This window comes from Nyctibius grandis, chromosome 9 (genome assembly GCF_013368605.1).
Source record: "Nyctibius grandis isolate bNycGra1 chromosome 9, bNycGra1.pri, whole genome shotgun sequence".
NCBI classification, from domain to species: Eukaryota; Metazoa; Chordata; class Aves; order Nyctibiiformes; family Nyctibiidae; genus Nyctibius; species Nyctibius grandis.
The window spans coordinates 13,136,915-13,158,891 of record NC_090666.1 but is presented as its reverse complement, the minus strand read 5'-3'; the positions used below and the strand labels follow the sequence as shown (position 1 = coordinate 13,158,891).

The window sequence follows — 21,977 nt, the reverse complement described above, 5'->3', positions numbered from 1 at the left end:
CTGTGTGAATAGGGCAGCTGATCCGAGAAACATTTTTTTGCCACTATACTTGTCCTCGTGGATACTTGCCATAGCAATTTTCCTGCCTGAACTGCCTCATGTCAGAAAAGAAACACTACTGTTATTGCTAACCTCAAGCATCCCAAACAGATCCTGTCTGAAGGAGGTGCTGGAGCCTGCGCGGGACACCACCTCTCTGGTGCCATGCATCTTACCCATGGCAGGAACAACCTGGTTCTTCAACTCTTCAGCAGCATAAGGGCATATTGCCCGCAAAAATGACTGGCTGAGCTGGAACATCATGACACTTGTCTTTCCACAGTGGCAGTCTCCAACAACACTCCTCAATTAGCCACACGATCTAATTAGTATGAAAGGAAATTATATAAAAGGAATATAAAATACATTTATATTGGAGGACCAAACCAAGGCTGAACACAAACAGTGTGTAAGAAATCCCAAATTCCATTGATTTTCAATGGGGCATAATTTCACCCACTGGCAAGAAGAGGGTTAAGTGATACAAAGACAGTGAATATCAGAGGGACTTGAAGTCCTTACCTGGTAGGAACTTACAGCCCACTCAGAAATGCCAGTCAATTGCTGCAATAACATGTGAAAACTCTGCTATTCACCCTGAACACCACAAATTCTACTTAAATAAATGCACATTCAAATCCAAATCGCCTCTGTTTTCATAGTCTGAAATGTGGCTGCAGTTAATATTTAGGCAGCACAGGGAGCCAAGCTCCCCCAGGTGCTCAGGAATGCATTTCAGTGGGAACTGAGGAAGTGCAGGACTTGCTACAAAAGCTTTATAATTGTGCTTAAAGTTTACATATCAGAAAAGATGATCAAATATGAGGGAAAAAAGATTCCTTTTGCCTAGAATCCACTGGTGTACAGAGTAACTTCGATATTATGAAAGAGATTCTCCTGATTTCTAGTGCCATTGCTTTTTTTTAGTTTCAGTAGCAGCTACCCAGGCAGAGGAAATTATCTAAAAAGTAGTGTTTTCTCTTTTTATTTTTTAAACATTGTTCTTATATAACAAATAATAATCACAGTCTATTTTTTAAAAAGGGATTAAAAAATAGGTTTGTAAATGACAACATGCAATGTGTCAAGTTTCAATCTAGAGAAAATGTGCATGGCTAAGTTAAAAAAACTTAAAATAGAAGTTTTATAATATAAAGTTGATGCTGTAATAAATATTCTTTAGTATAACACAAGCTTTGATTAAACTCAAGGATTCAACCTGTACTGAAAATGCAGGAAGGCCGATTAAGGAATTTATTAACAGTAGCCATATCTCAAAAATAACTGCAACATTGCATTTAATCAAAAGTCTTGTCATTGAATATATGAGAGAAATATAGCATATTTCACTTAATAAAGAAGATTTAATTTAAAACAATGTTACGGTAAGGGGTTATCTGCTTTGAACATAATGCAAGAAAATAGAGGATTCCATTTCCACATTTTTTGAATTTACACAGAGAGAAAAAATACACGGCTATAGATGACGGTGGAGTAAAATTTATTTTCACCAGAAAAGGAATGACCCATAACTCATAAGTGGCAGAGTCTCCAGTGAGTTATGGAGGTCATTCTTTCATGTGAGGAAATGAATTGCATTCATTATACCTTGCCCCACATTTATATGTTTTGTTATTAGCACACTAGATGGGATTTTAATTTTGTATTGCTTACTCGTTCATTTTTACTTTTTGAAATAAGTATCAACGTGAACTGTGTTAACGCAAAGGCACTGATAATGAAGCCTGGGCTTCATCCTGCGGTTTACTCTCCTGTGACGTCCTTAACTCGCAGGAGCAGTCTTGCTTCAGTGCTTGTCTTCAGAATATTTGGGAGAGTCTGAAATACAGAAGTATGGCTCGCAGGACTGGGCTTATAATTGTTCAGAAGCTGACTGGAGAGGGAAAATACATATTTAGATGTACAGAAGCATACCTTAGATATGCAGAAGCCTGACCCAGGAGTGAAACAACTGGTTTAAGCTTTGTTGAATTTCTGTTGTTTGGCTTGTTCAACCCAGCTAAATTTTCCTTCTGCATTCAGTGGGAGCATGATCGGGCCATTAGAGGCTACTGCATTACAGATTAGACAGTACTATGCTATGGTAAGTCCTACCTGAAAACGCCCTAAAATAGACCTATTGGTTTATATTTGCTGTGCAGTCAGTATTGCTGACTGTCATGGAGGAATCAGGAATAGGGTGCAATAACTGCACAAAGCAGTGCCCCGCTCTGACAGTCAAAGAATTCTCCCCCCTTTTTGCAAGTGAAAAAACAAGGCACACGCTAACTCGGATGGTTGCCCCAAGACAGATGCAGTAAGAGCAAGCCTTGTGCTATTACTAGTCTGTTGACTCTCTCTCGTGTCTTTTTTCCCAAGATCGGTCTTCCTGTCTCTGGAAGGGAGAGCAGCCCAAGCGGATCATACGCCTGAGCTTACTCTGTTCTCAGCCAGAGCCACAGCGAAGCAGGGTGGGATGCATGGCGAGTCCAATGCCACGGGCACACGCGTCCAGCGCTGCACACGGAATTGCTCGTTCGGTTTATTACCAGGAGCGTGGGCAATGAAACAAGCCTGGCTTGAAAATCCCAGATCACTTCCCACAGGCTGTTGCGTCGCTGTGCTGACTGCTAAAAGGATCCTGAAATTATGCTTTGGGAGCCACGGGCAAAGCAGTTCAGGGGTGAGGCCCCGCAGGCTCGCTGCCGGCTGTTGCAGCAGCAGGGCTCTGCCTTCTCCCTGCGGGCTGCCGCTGCAGCCACCGCGGGCTCAGGGGGCTGCCGGGTGGGAGAGTGCGTGTCCCACCGACACAGCAGCCCGCCGCAAACCTGGCCTCGGAGCTCCACCTAGAGGTCCTCAGGGGGCTCCTCACCCCCGGCAGCGGCTGGCAGAAATTAACATACCCCCAAGCTGAACGGCGCTGCCCGACTTTGCCTCACTCCTCGGAGTAAAAAGCTTTTAATTTTTCTATAACTGAAAAAACCCCCATGTTTACAAAACTTTAAAAACGACCGATGCCCACACATTACCACGAGATTTCATCAGAGATCATCAGAAAGTGCCTGCTGAAACGACGTCAATTCTGCTCAGCTGAACAGCCTCATGCCCCGAAGCAGAGGTGACCTTTCTCTCTTGTAACATCTCCTTTGTCTCCCAGTGTACGGTACAACTTCGCTACGCCTCCATAAACACTCACAGAAACAAACCCACGTAGCTGGGACAGACCTAGCACTAGACCAATATCTACCTGCTAGGGGACATCATACTCTGTTTTTTCTTGCCCGACACACAAAGTTCTGTCACAGAGACAATGCCAAACGGAGGAGGACAGCTGGGACCCCATGCACAAGACAGCTGTGCCCTGTGAGCAGGAAACAGGCCATGGACTGTCTCAAGTTCATGTAACACGGTGCTGACCTGTGCTGCGAATGGCACAGGCGTGGAGTCCCCACCTCTATGGACAGGGTCCAAATGGCAACCACACTGCAGAGACCGGCCAGCAATGGGAATATAAACATTCAGTGATTAAAAATTAGGGAACAAGCACATGATATCCCAGATAAATAAATACTTGCACAAACGCTATTGATATGACCACTTCAAGGTTCACAATAATAAGGTTCACTTTTACCATTAAAACTGAACATGAAGAAAAAATGGAAAAACTTGAATTCTTATTTTTATCTGGAGATAAGGCAAACCAAAATGTAAAGTACAGTAGAAGGTGTTGCATGCACACAGACATGTTGCTTCTCTTTTACTGTATTAACCAGAATATTAAACATCCAGGACCACTTTTCATTGATACATTTACAAGAATTAACTAGCCAAACATGGATTATTTCATGCAGTGAGGCTGCTGTGGGGTAGGGAGAAAGAGCAAGCAGTAGCAGTTGTACTTTCAACAGAATTTACTTGTATGTGGAGAGGAGTTACTGGTACTGCTGGAGATACATGTTAATAAAACCCAGAAGTGTTACAGTGTCCAATGGAGAGACAAGATTCACTTAGATCACTATGTTGGAAGATAATCTTAAAATGTTTTAAGGCAATACCTTCTACAACAATTTAGATGAAGCTGGATAAGAAGGTAATAAATATCAACATAATAAATACTTCTGGGATTCTAATCTTTCTTGGTTTTGTACTTCCCAATTTAAGAGAGTCTGAAATAAATGTCAAATGAAAGAGTTCCAAAAGAAAAACATTTTTGTAAGATCAAGATCTATAATAACAAGCTCACTCCAAGACTGCCATCTGTTTTCAGTCACTTTAATGTGCCTGTGATATCACTGTCACTAAACACTACAAGGTTTTGCCAAATATGTGCTGCCTTAAGTTGAACAACCTAATTCCGTGTGCATTTCTATTGGAAATGAATGAGTATCATACTAACTAGAAAGGAAATCAGATGTTGGAAAATGTTTTGACAGGTAAGACAACGTGGCAGTACAAGCTTTTATGGGACTGTGTCTGTAGCTGTATACTTACAGTTAACATGGCAAACATTAGCTGGCAGACGTTGAAAGCATGCCTCCAGTTGTGATACAAAACCATTCGATAATTCTTCCTAACTGTCAGAAGCCACCTACACAGCGTCTGAAAAGTACAAATTGTATCAGGGCTACTAAATGTGTACAAACGGACAGAGCAGTGCCAAGACAAAAGCAGCAGATATCTCTGCAGTGCAGATGGTTACCTCATAGTCAATTTTAAATTTCTGAACCATTCCAAGTTCCATGAACATCCGCAGGGCTGCAGTAATCATGGCATCCACATCAAGCGAGAAGTCATCAAAATGGATATCATCAATGCCAAGCTCTGACACCAGAGGGATGTTTGCTGCCTGAAAATGCCAAAGGGAAACGGAAACTTCTGATTCAAAACTTGGGTCTTTTTTCTGTGTCACTCTTACAAGAAGCCATCCATACATCAGCTCTGACCTGCCAATACATCCACTGCTTGATTTGAACGCCGAGCAATAAAAGTCTTCATCTTAGAAATACAAACACGTCAAGCTAACAGAGCCGGGAAACAGTGCGAAGGAGAACCTGGTATGAGCAGGAAATACAGTCACCATCCCAACTGGAGCCTGTATGTAGCATTTAGACTGAGAGCGCTGACCACTTTACTGCTACTGCAGTAACACAATATATTCCAATCCAAATTACCATGTTGTAATGCAAGAATCATCTGGACAGCCAGCAGCTGGAAAATTTAATTGCTACCATTCAGAAATACAAAGTAAATATACTGCTCTGCAGAATTTCTTCATCCAAATGCCTTTACATTCATAAGCATACAAGTGCCCTTTGCTTTATGCTGTTCACTATGCATTCATAGAACCAAAAAAAAGAGCAATACAAGAAATGTCTAGAAGAAGTACTTTTAAAAGCAAAATAAAAATAATTTTCAACACACTAATTATGTAGTAAAAGTCAATAAACAACAGCAAAAGCCTTATGCTTTGCTTTGTCCATGTAACAGCAGACTTGTGTTCTGTTTGTAAGAGAGGAATGAGCTTTTCACACACACAAAACCATATGAATGAGTGTGCAGGGCTGGCTAATGCACAGTTGCACACACAGATGTGGTGTGGCTGGCCCAGTGGCAGCACCTGCGGGAGCCAGGCAGAGGTGCTGACAACCCTCATGGGCTTGTTTGCCCTTCCTTACGCCCCTTTCGACTTGCCACTCATCTCTCTAGAGAGGGCAGGTGGAGGAGGCTGCATTTGCTGAAGGAGCATCTGTTCCCTGTCTCCCGCAGCGAGAAGGTGATGGGTCACGTAGAAACCTCACAAAGGGGCTGGATGCAGCCCTCAGGCCATGGGCTGGACCATGCTGAATTAGTTAAAATCACATGGACTCAGCTGGTGTGGCACATCCAGCTACTCACTTGCATAAAATACTGATTTGTTCACGCAACAGTAAGGTCACCTTCACAGTTACAGCTTCAAGGTGACCACCTTATGGTTTCCTTTTTGAAAACTCGTGTTTTGAAATATTGTACCCTAACTACAACTTACTGACATGCAAAAAGCTTTTTCTAGCCATAGGGAAAGTGCCACCTCGATAATGACTTATGCAGAGATCAAGCTGGTTTAGCTATACCATATAAGAGAAGATGGTGCAAACCTACCATAAAATAGTATTAACATTGCAGTGTTAACTTATTTGCTAGCTAGAAGAAAAGCCTTCTCAGTTCAGCACCCAGTAAAGCATGCCAATACCACAAAAATTCATGGTGTTAGGCCAGTGAGGTTAACTGACGTAGGAAATACAACAAACCCATCAAGTCAAGTGTCATCCCAGGACACAGCTAAAGAACCTGAAGCATGCAGGCAGAGATGTAAGCTCTGTTAACTGCATATTTTGTCTGCTAGCATACTTATCCAGGTTGAATCAATTCAGCATCTTTTTTTTTAATAATTATTGAAACATTTGAAATACTTCTAGATGATCCCAACAGGAGTGACACCTTAACACCTTTTAGGATCTGGCTGAAAAGCTATGTATTTACTTCTGAGGTAAAGAAAGAAGACATGGTTAGGTGTGAAACTGGAACGCTGGCCCAGAGACTGGGCTCTCCAGACCTCCAGCGCTCTTACAAAAATGGTGACTTTTTTATCATGCAGTTATTCTTCAGAGCTTTGAGGGATGCTCGAGACTCATACTAATATTTAGTCTATGAATACACTCATTGCATAGTAAATGCACTCTCTATGTCTCTGAGGGAAGAAACACTTTTGTTCATCTTTCTTGTTTGTTCCTCAGAGAGAAGTTTAAATAACAAAGATGCTGAGACAGAAGCACGTGATTGCAAGTAGACCTACTTGAAATTGTTTTATCAAAACTAACTTTACAAACCTATTGCTGCATTTTCATTAACTTTGAAGTGGGCTCTGATTAAGGATTTCATGGTTTTTGTCCTCTTAAAGGAAAACGGGCATTTTCCTTGCTATTTTTTACTGGAAACAAACACTTTTACCAGCCTGTTACAATTCAAGGGATAACACTTGAAGCAGTTGCTCAACTACAACTGTTTTTCCCCTTGCCAAACAGTAGAGAAATAACAATATATTCCAAATCTATTGCAAACTGAACAACAGTATATTAACAAAGCAAGTCAAAAACAATTTCTTCCCACATCAGTCTGAAACTTTTAAATATTTATGAGGTTTTACATTCCTAAATTTCACAGGAGTGCCATAATCCAAAATAACTGCTGAATTAATAGCCAGGAGATAGCATTTGTATAAAAGAACCATTTGCTTTACAACAGCAATAAAGATAACAACAGAATTATGAGTGTTAAGACTAATTTGAATAATGTTAAAAAAATTATATGTTGTGGAGCTACAGCAATATTCTGGCTGCACCTGGCATTTTCTGTCCTCAGCTTCTTCTGCTGGAAATGCAGCAGTCCAGGGTTTATAGGCAAGCATTATATAGGCATTAAAACTTCATTTTTTTAATTACAAAGATATAAAAAATATTCATAATACAGAATATTAAAACATACCCATCCCTGAAATTTTGCTGCACTGCAGGACAAATTCCATTGGATTTCTTAAAATAAACAGCAATAACAACACTCTCTTCCAGGAAAACAGAGAGGATGAAAGTACCATGACAATAAGAGGAAGGGGCAGGCAATTAAAATTCAAGTTAAAGTGAAATTATTTTTCAAAGCCCCCCAGTGATTTAGAATCACTTAAAAGGCTTGCTTCCTTTTGAATGTTTTGAAGTTCAATTTCCCCTTTCTAAACACAATTAAGAACATCATACTCTGAAGTCTTTTTACCCCATGGGCCAAGCAATTTTAACGCTCTTCATCCTTGAGAAAAATTCATATGACTCTTTTGTGAGCTTATGGCAAATTAAAGCCGGACGTGCCTCCTCTGGTCACTTCTCCATACCCCCGGTACTAAAGCACAAATTGATCTTGAAAAGAAGCACAAACACAAGTTGGGCTTAACACATGGAGGGCAACCGGTCTTGCCTAATAAAGTACAGACAGCAGACTGGGAAACCATCACCACTTGTGGGCAGCTTGAAAAAGAGGATGTCATGCCCCTGAATGAGAGCATAAAGACAAGGTCTGTGGCTCCCCCATACTCAGCTGTGCATGGGATGGGGTGGGATGGATACAGGAAAGAGGAAAAGCGATTTTGTACTCAGTTCAGGATTGGAGACAGATTCTCCTTTCCTCATTGCTCTTTGCTATCAGGTACATTGCTTCACAGCCTGCTTAGTGTACGTGAACAGGCAGGAGATGAGTGACTGGTTGTCTTACCTTACATCAGCCATCGCCAAAGGGCCATATGTCATTAATGACCATCATACTTCCAAATACATGGAACACCAAAGTGGCTTCTACCAACAATAAAGTCCCAATTCTGGCCACTATAAAAGGCAGCCCATGAGAACAAAAAAGTAATGTTTCTGGTTCAGTATTAACAAGCCTTTGGGCTGCTGTGGATCCACAAAACCTAAGAAGGAAAACTTTAGGAAACTAAAGAGTCAAAGTTTTAGGGAAACTTTGAAAGGTTAAATACTCAAAATAAAAGCTACTATTTGATGCTTACACCTTAGTGCTGCTGAAGACAACTATTGCACAGTTTTAGAAGTATGCATAAAACATATGCTGTATAAAATGGTTTCTTTACATTGTTAGCATGCAACTAGATAACAATAAAGATAAGCATTCATACTCATTTCTTCTTCTGGGCAGTATATGTTCATGTGGAAATGTATGTCAGAAAAATACAGTATAATATGCACATACACAGAGCATTTTACAACATTCTCACTGTAAGGGCTGAACAAACTATCGCAATCAATCAACACAAGCAAAAGGGGAGACTTCTGCTGCTCTTACTGAACATATTTCCTGAATGAGAGACAGGTTTTACATTCAGCTTGGTTCATGTTACTGCAAATTGCTTTCCTTTTAATCCTGCTTTCAGTTTCTGTCATATACCACACTAATACCTTCATAATGGCCAATACTGCTATTGAGAAAACATATGCAAAGCATACCATTAAATATCCTCTTACAAATTAACTTTAAATCAGTTTATAGTTATAACTAGCACTAGAAAATCCCTTGGAGATGGGTGAAAGTAAAGGGGGCAAGCTTCCTGTCCTGAGTAACTTGTAGGTGTGATAGATGCTATAAGCTCACAATAGGTATCTTGCTATTTTAGGATCTAGAAACACATTATCAGTCCTTCCAAACAGGGAAGAAACTTTAGGGACTTCCCCAATGATCCACACGGTCTTACAAATCAAACTTTCTGTGTGAGTTGGAAGTCTCGTTTTCAGTACGTGAAAGCTATACTAGGCTAAAGCCTTCTTGTTCCAGCTAGTCAGATGTACTGCCAGTGGAGACCAGCAGACAGGGCACATGCTGCCAGCATGAAAAATGGTCAGAGGAAGACAACTCCTTATACAGGGAAAAACTGTATCATGTCAGGAACAAATATGAAAGAGCAATTTGGATATTTAATAACCTCCTATAGCAGAATTTCACTATGAGACAGGCTAGGTCAATGGTGGAGAGAGGGCAATTTCAAGGTGGTGGTTGCATTTTGTCTCATCTTGCCGTAATCCTTTTATTCCATCCTTATTTCCTACAAGTTTGCATACACTGATAGGGAGCTTAAGGAGTTTCTTAAACAAGATGCCTACAGCTCAAGAGTCTGATTGTAATAACTTCAATCAGCATTACATGTTATATGAAAACAGTTTTTGATCCTATTTAATACTAAGAACACAGGACAAAAATATCATTCCACAGATTGACAGGGAAAGCTTACTAAATGATTTTGCACTAACTCTTCTAATAGCATATTCTTTGCAATTATCTATATCCATATTTGATAATGTGATAAAATCAGACATAAGGAAACTGGCGAGTTCTTCAGAAAGCATTCTTTAGCCTTGTAAAACATTCACTACCATGGAAGCAGCCCAGCTAAACACAGAAAACATGGGACTGAAATCCTACTTTGCCGTGTCAGCTTAAACTCTCTGTACTTCAGTTTTACTACCTGTGTGGATAAGAGATCAGTGCTTATTATGCAAGGAAAGCATTTTGAAACCTACTGATAAGTATATTAGCATAACTTTGCTAAAAAAAAAATAGCACATTCTGCCATTTAGTATGCTCAGCTTCTTTCCCATACGATATCAGAACTGTTCTGTAACAGTAACTTCCCACTACTGATTATAGTCCGCTTTTTATATGGCCCTATGGACAATGACATGTGGAATGGTTAGCAAGATTTCCTAATCAGAAAATACTGCCAGACTAATGAAAAAAAAGTAACAAGAAACTTGAATATATATAACACATATAAAGATATCCCATGAAATATATGTCCCAATGTAGCAAAACATGGCAAAACAATATGGTATGCCTCAACTCCCAGGGGCACTGTTTGAGTCAGGAGTCCATGTACTATGATTTCAATAGCCAGGTTAGGATCTGACCTCATTTATAGTCTATAGTGAAACTGGAGCTTCAGACAACGTGACATACGCAAAAAAAATAAGACTACCTTTTCAAGTGTCTCTTCACCTAGAATCTCTCTCAGAAGATTAGGAACTAAAAAGCCTCAAAGGCTGATCATCAAAACCTGCCCAGAAAGCACCAAAGTGGAGAATACGTAAGTGCAATGCCTTCTTTCTCTCTCACTTAATCTTCTGTCAAGCCATATTGGAGACAGTATTTTCTGATGGCAAAGATTTTTATTTGTAAAAGGTTCTTTTCATGTATAAAGGTCTCTAAAAATACTTGCTTATATTTATAGCTGCAGGCATCTTTTAAAATGTATCTTTATAGTCAGTTACTAGCAGTAGTGGACAAATTTTGCACTTCTTCATAGCCATGGAAGACCAAAGCCTGTCATGTCCCAGTCTGACACATTTCTTACTCCCTCCAAAGGAGAAAGAATCAAATGTTTCAGCTCAGGGATGTTTTAACGCCCAGAGCAACCCAGCTTTTAAAGGCCTCCATCTGTTACCGCAGACTGCAGATAGCATCTCTCTGCCCTTCACAATGCCGAGTTAGCACCTCTTTTCCAATGACCAACCCCAGCAGAAGCAGGCCAGCAGCATTTAAAGTGAATTTTATAATATTTACAGTAAAGGGGAGTCGGGAAGAGACTTAAAGTGTGCACATGTGTTATCCTCTGGATTTTAATTCTAATGATTTTTTAATGTGCTTATCACAGTAGCATTGCTGCTGCCTTTGGGAGTGAAATCACCCTGAGTCACAAAGTTATTTAGGTTGGAAAGGAGCTCTTGAGACCAGCCAGTCCAATGCCCCTGCTCAAGCAGGGTCAAAAAAACCCCAACTTTATTTGCCCTTCAACAACTTTCACTAAATTCCAATTCTCTGAATGAGGTCACTCTATGAAGGGATACTCAAATAACCACAGCTGGAGACTGGAATAAGATAGGAGTAGGGCTTTGGACTCATCTGAAGGCAGTTAGACAAAAACATGAGTAAAGGAGGCCTCACACTGCCATATAAACATGCTCTGCCACCATCAAATCTACCAGACTCCCTGTTTGTGTGCCAGACAATGTTTTATCCAACAACTGTTCAGATGTATCAACAGTCCCTGGTACAGGATTTATGTATTTAAAACCTCTTCAGAGTAACCCAGCAGATAAGCAGAAGGTTGCAAATGTGAAATCAAATGCCCAAGTTCTGCCCAAAGTCCCACAGTAGGTGTCTGAGCCCTTTACTGGAAAAGGTCATTCACTGCTTTAGTCAAAGTTTCACATCTGTAAAACCAAGAATAATGCTGCTTTTGCATCCAGCTTCAAAATCTGCAGCTAAAGCACGTATATGTGGTGCATACTGCTTCCTCCTCAACTGGCAAATTAACAGCATAACATGTAATTTAGACATGAAATGTGGAACAAAGGAAGTTGCATTTAGTCTTGTTTCAAAGAGTTATGTTTGGTTTGACCATTTACCAAACATAACCACTGCTTAGTATGAATACTGGTATTTGCTGTAATTAAAAGAGAAACTTCATGGCATTAAGCAAGCTATTTATTCTGCTCCTCCTATTAGAACAACAAAAGTAGCCATTAAGTAATATATCACTATCAAATACAGCATTTAGGAATTTTTTTTATTATCACGCACTGTGGGCTTAGGACAAAAATACGGTATTTACATTCTGCTTTTGGTGTAAAGCTGTATGTGCCTGAGAAAAGGATTTGTAGTCTTATAATTTTATTTTTAAAAGGACAAGGAAAGATATCTCGTTGCAGCAATATACATGCTATTTCCAAAGGTAAGCCCAGAATTATAGCTAGAAAGTTGAAAGTAATTTGAATGTTTCTGATCAATCAACCCTGTCTGAACATGCCACTTCCTGAAACTGGGACCCATCAAAAGGAAAAATAAATTTCAGAGATAAAAATATTACATTTAAAGCTTTGTTGCAACCTATAATAGAAAAGACACAAAATACATTACGTTGCTAAAAATCAATCTTTGATGTTAAAGTTGTTTCCTAGTACACAGAAACAAAATATATGGCAGCCTATAAAAGGAACAAGAAATTTCTATTTTAAAAGAATAGAGACATAAAATAAAAGCAATTAATGGTCTGAGCATCTATTATTCCTAACGCCAAAGTCCATAACCACAGCAGCCTAGGACTGGAGTTTTACAGGGCACGCGCATTCGACACAATGATCTCCCGAGGCGCGCAGGGGAGTGTTCACGTCCTTTTGGCTTATGGTGATTAGGAAATAACCAGTGTGTCACATACTACAGGCTAGCAACTGTCAACTTTTTATGACCATTGGTGCAGATGAGAAGCTCATACAAAAGGGTCTATTCAGTCTCCGTCCCAGATTTTTAGACAAACACAAGCAGCAAACCTAGGGCAAGTATTTCTCCACGATACAAAAGCGTCAGGCATGCAGGCTGCCATTTCCCACAACAGCCTTACTCGGTTTTAGTAGGCAGAGAGTCGGCTTTGTTGCTCCCATGAAGAACAGAATGCGTAATGCAGACTGACCCCTTCATGCCTATAAATTCGGGAGGGTGAGGGAAGAGGGATACAAGGTAGCCTTGTCCTGCACAAGGCTATCTAGGAGGGGGAGGGAAGGCTCTAGCTGCTTCCTTGAAGACTCAGAAGAGGAAAAACCTGATTAAGGGTGGAAGGAATAGGGTCAGGGTTCCTCTCACAGAGAACATGATGTGAAGGCACAGGGAGGAACTGGCTCTTTTACTGACAAATGCCCGAATTGTGCCCTACAATTCTCAGTTGGACACATGGTATGAGAGAGCGTGTGAGAGAAAGAAGTGAAGGCATTGCCAAGAATGGACAAAAACAACAACCCACCCAATAAAACCTCAAAAAACCCACCAGTGCCACAATGGCGTATACGCTTTTTTCTATCCCAGCGTACTCCAGCAGCGCTCACTGTACCCAAGCCAATCTGCAGGAGCACTGGTCACGTGCCATCGTGGGGCCATGGCGGTCCTGCAGGAGCACACACCAGTGGCGCTGGATGGTGTTCCTGCTGGCCACTGAAATTTCCTGAGCACCTGCAACAAATCAGGCTGGCAGTACAGTGACTGGTGGTGAAAGTTATGCAAATATATGAGCGGGTTACTGCTCCACTGGGGAGAAAGTCCTATTTCAGATCTGCTAGAGTGACAGCTATAGCAGAATATTGTCAGGTAGACAATAAATAATATTGAAAACATCTTCAAACTTACAACATACGCTTACAGAAAAGCTATAGAGAACCTTGCAGTGATTATCCTTAAAGTGTTTTATCTTTGTCTTTATCTCTTTACTTTTCATCAAGTTCTGATTGCAGGTTTAAAAGAAATCCACTCATCCTATTCTGAATCCATAAATCACTCCCTAGAAGCACTCAGGACTGCCCAAAAGAGCAGCCTCCAAAACAGAGAGGCTTCATCTCGCTACAGTTTAACAAGCCAAGAGGGTTATCCTGGGCAAGAAGTTGCTTTCATCTATCGCTACTTTGAGGTGAAAAGCTGCAACACAGCCATAAATACCCGTTTCTTGTCATTCATGAGGTTCCTAATGAAGGTCTTATAATACACATTAACTGGCCCCTATGAAAATACCCTTATGATATTTGACCGATATAACTGTTCCTCTTCTCCTAGACACTTTACATATACCAAATTAATGTTTTGAATATAATGACTTATCCTATGCTTAGTGCTGCATCAGCTGAGGTATGAATGTCAGTGAAGAGGTCTGTCTGCATGACTCTGTTTTGGGCTCGCTGAGGAACGTCTGTGCCTGGCACAAATTTGTGCACTTGGGTGCACAACTACCTCAGCCACCATCAGCTCAGAGAAGCAGTTAATGTACAGACAAGTGAGAAATGAGTCAGGAAAGGAGCTAGATATGGGACCCTACTGGGGCTGTCAGCACCCAGCTCACCAAGGTCTTCCCCAGGTCACTGCCATGCAACCTTGGGGCAGGTACTACCCACAGAGACCAGGTCTTGCCCCAACTTGCCCTGGTGTTGCTGTGATTATGCCACTTACAACCTTTCCTTACCACCACCCACAGCAACAGGTCTCCTTGAGGGAACGTACAGATAACACAAGTAGATACTGGGAATCAGTTTATCAGTAGAGTTTATGAAGGCCATAAATAGAAATTGTTTTTCATTGTTTTGAGGTGAGGGGTTTTTTTTGTACGCCCATAAGCTGCTTGCATGCCTGGGACAAAACACACGCTGCTGTGTGGCAGCAGAGAAAGCAGGGTTAGTTGAGTTACACTTGAGCACACCAAACAGGATGCTGTGTACGTAGGGCGATCACAAAGGCGCTGGAAAACACTGGTATGTGATGTTCTCAGCTTTTTGTGTGTGTGTTTAGAGCTGGGTGTAGCTTGTTGCAAAGCACAAGATGACAGAACACTTCACAGAAATGGCCTCATAAAATATTCAGCTTCCTGTTTTTGCCTGGGGTACAATCTGCACATTTTCCATACAGTTGCAGCAAGAAAGAAGTACTAGAGTCTATTTCTCATACATTTAAAGTGTTTGCACTTTAAATTTCAAAGACTAAAACCACAGAACTACTGACATAATTTCTCTGTTAGAAAGTACATTTACTCTGCCTGGGATTTTGCCCAGACTAAAACAAGAGACTTTTGAGACTAACACAATAGAGGAATCGCCCCTAGGCAGACAATGAAACAGTGTAATAAATAACCCATAGAAGGTTGTAATTGCAAATATTTTTTACATAATCTAGGTTAGATATAGTTTTGCTTGGATGACACAGGCCCATATACCCTAAATATGAATTGATCTAGAAAACAAATGTGCATCTATGTAATTTTTTCCTTCAAATAATCCCAGAGCCTAAGTTAATACTGCACAGGAGCACGGTCACTCACGCACTCGTGCGTGGGAACAGGTCTTTCAGCACAGCCTCCCTCTTACCAGCTGATGGAGGAATGCAGAACAACATCGCTGGGTAGGAGCCTGAGGATGTACCATTGCTGGACCCGTGAGGGTATTTGCCCCGAGTCTCTCGGTGACTCATGCAAGAAGGACACACTGCCTGTGCTGTCAACATATTCTACTACATGCACTTGCACAAACATTACAATGGTGTGAAATTGCACTGGTATTGCCTTTTTCAGGATTTTACAGCTTAGCTGCAATGCTGTTCGGCACCCAGCCTTACAGTGGAGCAAGGATGGCACCCAGTGGCCACACACACTCATCTCAGGTAAACGCTTCTCTACTTCCCATCCTTCACTTTCTGGAGTTTTAATTATAAAAAGGTTCTAGCTCTAATACGAACTCCTTGACAATGTCAAAAGCCTTAAAGGACACTGCCTTCTTCCTTGGGGGGACATTTATGTTTCCTTTTGTAAAATATTTTGTAAAAAAACAAAAGCCTGTAGAAATATTGCCATTAATAATTTAAAATCAATACCAGTAAATGTTAATGACAAATAACTGCAGCCAGAACACTATATAGAGGCAGAAATAAACAAAGAAAAGTATTTTTTCCTTTTGTAGGGTATATGCTAGGGAAAACACAAGATTTTTTCCTGGTTTTAAAATTAGTAAAACTACTAAGGAACTTGTTTCATTTAAAAATTAATAGTCATACCAATTAGAAAATTTCTATCCAAATAAAGCTTGGTGAAAAGCAACTTTATTTTTTAACCAGAAAATTCCCAGTTATAACTGTCAGTCTGCTTGGGGCTACAAAAGGAATCCAAGCACAGATAAAGAATAATTTAAAATGTGAAATATTATGCCATTTTCCTGGATTTCTTTGAAGAATTCTTTCTTCCATGAGTTAAAGCAAACAGTACAATGGTTTTACTGGGCCAGTCTGGGAATGCAGGCCTCAGAACAGCGAGCTGTCAAATACAGGGCTAGCCCCAGGGATGTCTATCAGCTGCATGGGGAATAATTCCTTATTGATGGTGAAAGAACCATGATAAACCCACAGTGAAGAACTCCTAAAGTACCATCATTTCCTGAAGTACCTCAATTTTTTAAATTATTCGGGTCCAATTTAAGTGCACAAGTGTTTGCTAGATAGATTTTTCTTCCTGTTTGAAAACCTTTCCAAATAGTAATTCCCAAGTCTGTCACTGACTGAAACATCCGACTTCATCATTTGATAAGTGTTGATTTTTTTAAAAGTCATTCATCAGATATTCCTCAGGCTGGCATGACATTTTAAATGTGTTCTATGCCTTATCGCTTTTTGCATGGTCATTGGCTGAATGTAGCAATGTTGAACTGTATTTATTCCTTGATGCTTTCCAGTTGACAAGAGATTCTTGTGGAGCATGATGACCGATCAGATTGAAGGACAGACAACAGGTCTGTTGGATAATAAATCATTTCACCTTCACTTGTAAGCAATACTATGTCCCCAACAATTGCTATTTCTAATTTGTTTTTCTAAGCATTCTCAAGTCCTGGACCAACTGTGGTTTTGGATATAAAAACAGATGCAATAAATACTTCCCATGTAAATAACAAAGTTCAGTATTTGAGAGCAGCAAAGTAGCAGCACATTTTTTTTAGTATCGGTAAATTAATAACCATAAGTGTTGTATTACTCCTCTGCTGAATATTTCTGTTGTTGAAGTACCATTGTATTAGTGTGCATCACTAAGAAACTGAAAAGCAGCCACTATTAAAGGCAATAAGTCAGTAATAAACTGCTTAGATTTCAACTGATTTAGATAATTCTAAGAATTTCTGCTATACTCTAATATTCTTTTACAGTACTAAAAAAAAGATTCTATTTCAGTTTTACAGAAGGCAGCTTTTTTAAAAAAAAGTAGTATAAAGACCGGTTTTGACCATGCACATAATTTTAATTTTATTTTTAGTGATTGAAGTTTATTCCTTGTTAAGGTATTTAAAAAGAAGATTTAAGCTCTGGTCTAGCTATGAAGTAGCTGATCTTAGAAGCAGTAATTTATTATTTAATATTTCTAGTTACTATGTGTCTTTACTCTGCAGTCAGAATATCAATGTTGATTTTTTACATTTTTTTAGTCCTAACCCTTAAGTTCCCTTCTTTTTTAACCTACAGGGTAAATCTATTTAGAGGTTACTCTGTATAGCATAAACACTTCAGAATAAACACATTTTGCCTTTGCATATTAAAAAAATTCCACAGGAAATTGACATTTGCATTATACCCTTGCCCTGATGTAATCCACAGACCAGAACCTATTCCTTGCTGAAAGAAACCTATCCCTTTAAAAAATTCCTTTAATGACCTGTGCTAAACTCATAAATGAACAGAAAAAATTGTCTGGGCATGGACATAGGATTAAATTATGGGCTTTGTCTAGCTTCCAAGCCACAGGTTTCTTTCTTTTGCTTTAACTCTTCTCAAATCACATATAGCTTTTCCTCAAGAGAAAAATTTTTTTTAAGACAGGATTTACTTATCTTCTACATTACAAAATAAACTGGTTTTGTGCGGGCTTATACAAATGCAACACAGTTGCATCATACAAATCTTTTACAGTCAGAAAGCAGAAATGTTGAAATCTTTCACAGAGATGTTTTAATATTTTTCCTCTCTTTGCAGATGGGAAACCAAAACATGCAGTGCCCTGCCCTGCTCAGATAATATGGCAACACAAGGGCAAGGAACCTGCCCAGTTAGACTACAAATATCCAGAGGTGGGCAGATGGGGTAGATGTACTCCTCATGACTGCTATAACCTCCCTTTACCCCCTCCATAGCCAACAAAGAGGGCTGGCCCCTTCAGACACGAGCTTGGTGCCTGAGCCTCACCAGGTTAAATTACTCCTCGTAAACTCTCCTTCCGCAACATCCTGGAAAATTCATATTTCATCTGCCCTGGAGGGAAGGGAACATTTTACTCTGGGAGCTCTGCTTTCACCTGGGAATAATAAATGTGGTCATTTTAGAAATACAAGAGGAATCCTTTCAGCGACCTTTTGCAATAATTTAATCTCATCTTGATCAACTACAAAGCCAGTAAATTCAAATGTCAAAATTTCAATAAAACTGAATGTTTAAATTTTTGAAAGCAAATTCAGAATTCCCATTAGCTTTTTAAATTAACTACCCCTAGAATTAGGGTAGACACTGTAGTATGACACTAGTCTAGTAGGACAGGTCCAAAAGTAATTCATAACAGGTGCCTCTCTCAGGCCTCTGACACACTGAAGTCCTCCCACTTTATTTCTGATAAAATGCCTCATGGAAGAAATTAAAGCAAAAAAACTCAGTTTTTTTTCCCACAAACTGTCATATTGCTCTTTTATATGCCTTGTTCTCAATAAAACCTATCACACTGGAACAGGTTTCATGTTGGTAACAATATCTGTATGAGAAGGGCTGTTGTATTAGAAGCATACCTGAGGATCACAGATCTCAGCACTGAGACGAAGAAGCTGAAGAATAGCTTAGCAGGACAATCCAGAAATGCTTCCAGGGGCAGGTGGTTGAGAAAGGGAAAGAAAGAGCTCATACTAAAACAAACAATTCAGCAAACTCAGGAGTTTTCATCAAACCCTGGTATATGCAATTTCTGAAATTTATGACAGTAATGATCATGTCAAAGCATACTTCTCTTCATTTTAAACACAGAAGGCATGGTCTCTTTTCTGGGTGATAAAAAGTGATGCAAAGAAAGTAGTTTTCAAATTTTTTTCCCAAGCAGTTCTGTCAGTAGGCACTGATTAATAACATAAGGATATTTGTATTGTGTCAGACCAAAGGTCCTTCTAAGCCCTGTACCTTAGCTTTGAGGGTGACCAAGAGAAGGGAAGACTATTTGAACTAAGAAAACATACTTCCTTGATGCACTCCCCTCAGCTTCAGTGAGCTGCGCTTCAGAGATTTAATGAGCCAAAGATGACTGTCTTCATACAACAGTCCTCATTTGCCTTTTCCTTCTGTTAATTCATCATTTTTAACTCATTAACATCTACAGTGTTGTTAAGGTCATATAGTTTAACTATATGTTTTCTGAAGAGAGATCTTTAGTCAGATTAAAATCTGTACCCTGATGATTTCATTTGATGCCCGTAAACGTAAACATTGTATGAGGAAAGACCATGAACAATCTTTCCCTACTCCTCTTCTCCATGCTATTCCCTCTCTTCACTGAAATTAAAAAAAAAAATATATATATTTTTATGTATCTTTGAACTACAGAGCACTAGCCTGATGTCAACAGATGATAGCCTCATGTTTCAGAAACTAGTATAAAAACCCTAGTATTTTAATCATTATTTATTAATTTTATTAATTTTCAGTGTATGCGATGTGTTCCTGACTTCTTGTTTCCATGACAACTGAAGACACAGGCACATGTAAAAGTGCATGAAATAATGTAATACAATAAAGACCTCCGTTTCATGAATTATGAAACTCTTAACACTATGCTTTAGGTCTTATGTGGGCAGTGCATGTGGAAAAGCAGAGAAAATAAACTGTGTTTTACTTCTTGTGAACATGTGCATTTCTCAAAAGGGAAAAAGGGAACACAGCTCAATATGAACACTTAAGCCCTGTTTACCCTCAAGGTTTCTCCTTATTTTTTCCCCCCATTGTTCACAGTGGAGCTTTGGCAGCTAGAATAGCACTGGGGAAAAGATCGGTGCCAGCACAGACCCTCCTGTGACAGCCAAAGAGGAGTCCAGGAGTCTGTGTGACTTAGGCTTGGAGAACAATCTGAAAAATACTTAAGCATGTGAATAACTTCATGCACTTCCATAGACTTGTAGGTCTTGAAAGAACTGTGTTTCACCATGCAAGCCGTGGTCCCAGCCATGTGTAATACCGAGTTCGCAGCATGTCATTACACGCCTTTAGTCTTTGGTAAACCCATGTTACCAAACAGATTGAAACAGCAGCATCAGCAACGCATAGAAACCTCATCTTCTAGCTATACATATTTAAAGGGCAATATTTCATAAGTGGTCCAAAACACAAAGGCCAGCTTGCCTTTCTGAAATTTAATTACTGAGGAAGACTATAATGTAATTATTATAAACCACTACAAATGATTTAATTACCAGAACATAAAAGTAACTAAAATAGTTCTAAATTGAAAGGCGGTGTCAAGAGCAGAGAATAACTTAGCCTAGGAATGCTTTCCCAAACCTTACAGAGATTGGAGATAAAATACATAAAATTCAATTTTTCATTATGCTGCCCAATATTATGCATTTAAGGGTGGGTATGAAATTGTAACAGTATAAGATATGAATAACATTCATTTTATATCATACATGTAATGCACTCCAAGTATGAAATTCACTTAAATCCATCATCTTTCATGGATTCAACTGCTTACATTGTCATATACTGTAGCAGTCCTAAAAGTTGTTTTCTTTTTTGGTTCAACTCTTTCCATCATTTAGTTAAATGTCAGTGTGTTTAAGAGAGACACAAAAGCCTCCCTATGTGGAAGAAGGTCTTAACTAGCCATATCTCAAGGCTATAGAATTGAGAGATACAGGAACTGTTAATTCATGCTACATTTTGAATCGAAGATTCTGTAAAGCAGGTGATACATTATTTTTCATTGTGTAGCTCTCCTGTGTGCTGTTTGACCTAAAAAAGGGAATCTCTCACAGGGCTATAAATAATGCATCATAGTCATTAAATATTGATCTGGCTTATACCATTCACAGCTGCACAATTGGGTTAGCTTTTTAAAATAGCTTCTTGTATATTACCCATAATGGGTAGTGTTTACATATTCTCTTTGGAAACTATATTAGTTACATTTAAAGGTGATGTGTATTTGTGGGACTGCTTGCTAAGTTACAGGACTTGTTCATTACTGTCTCAGAAGTCAGTAACTCTTGCTATAAATATCCTGTCCTGGACACAATTCTGCATTCTTTACTCATGTATCTTGGCTTTCTATATTTGCTTAAGAGACAACTATTTTTAGGCTTGGAGAGCCTGCATTTGAATGAGAAAAAAACCTCGCACTACAGGACAATGCTATAGGGTAGCATCAATCTTAGATTAACCAGACTTCACTAGTCTTACATTTTTCTATTCCAATAATACAAATGCTTATAGCTAAACACTAGTGCCAGTACACAATGCAAATAATGGAATTGTCTTTTAAGTCTAAAATACAAGAGAGAACTGAGTTGCCACAGTTTTAAAAAATGATACCTATTTCTAACTTCTTAAAAAAATAAAATGAATATTGATATGGGTATGATTCATTAGTGCCTTACTTTAGCTTATCCTGCCAAAATTCAGCTTGAATTTAGTGTAGTTATGTAGATGCAAGTGAGGAGAAGCATCGTGAAAAATCAGGCTCAAGACTTCAGACAGACATTCTCAGACATGCAAGAAGTATTTTCACTCAAGGGGGATTTTTTTTGTTTGTTTTACTTGCAAAT

The 21,977-nt window shown here is 39.4% G+C and overlaps 1 protein-coding gene across 1 annotated transcript in view; it reads right to left on the bottom strand.

The window, feature by feature from the left end:
* Window positions 1-21,977, bottom strand: part of PDE11A (phosphodiesterase 11A) — a 136,984-nt gene that overhangs the window by 33,350 nt on the left and 81,657 nt on the right. Inside the window, exons 11-12 of the mRNA XM_068407919.1 lie at window positions 4,739-4,885; window positions 4,531-4,638 (exon numbers count right to left, since the gene is read on the bottom strand). Of these exons, the coding sequence (XP_068264020.1) occupies window positions 4,531-4,638; window positions 4,739-4,885 (255 nt within the window). The remainder of the gene's footprint in view (window positions 1-4,530; window positions 4,639-4,738; window positions 4,886-21,977) is intronic.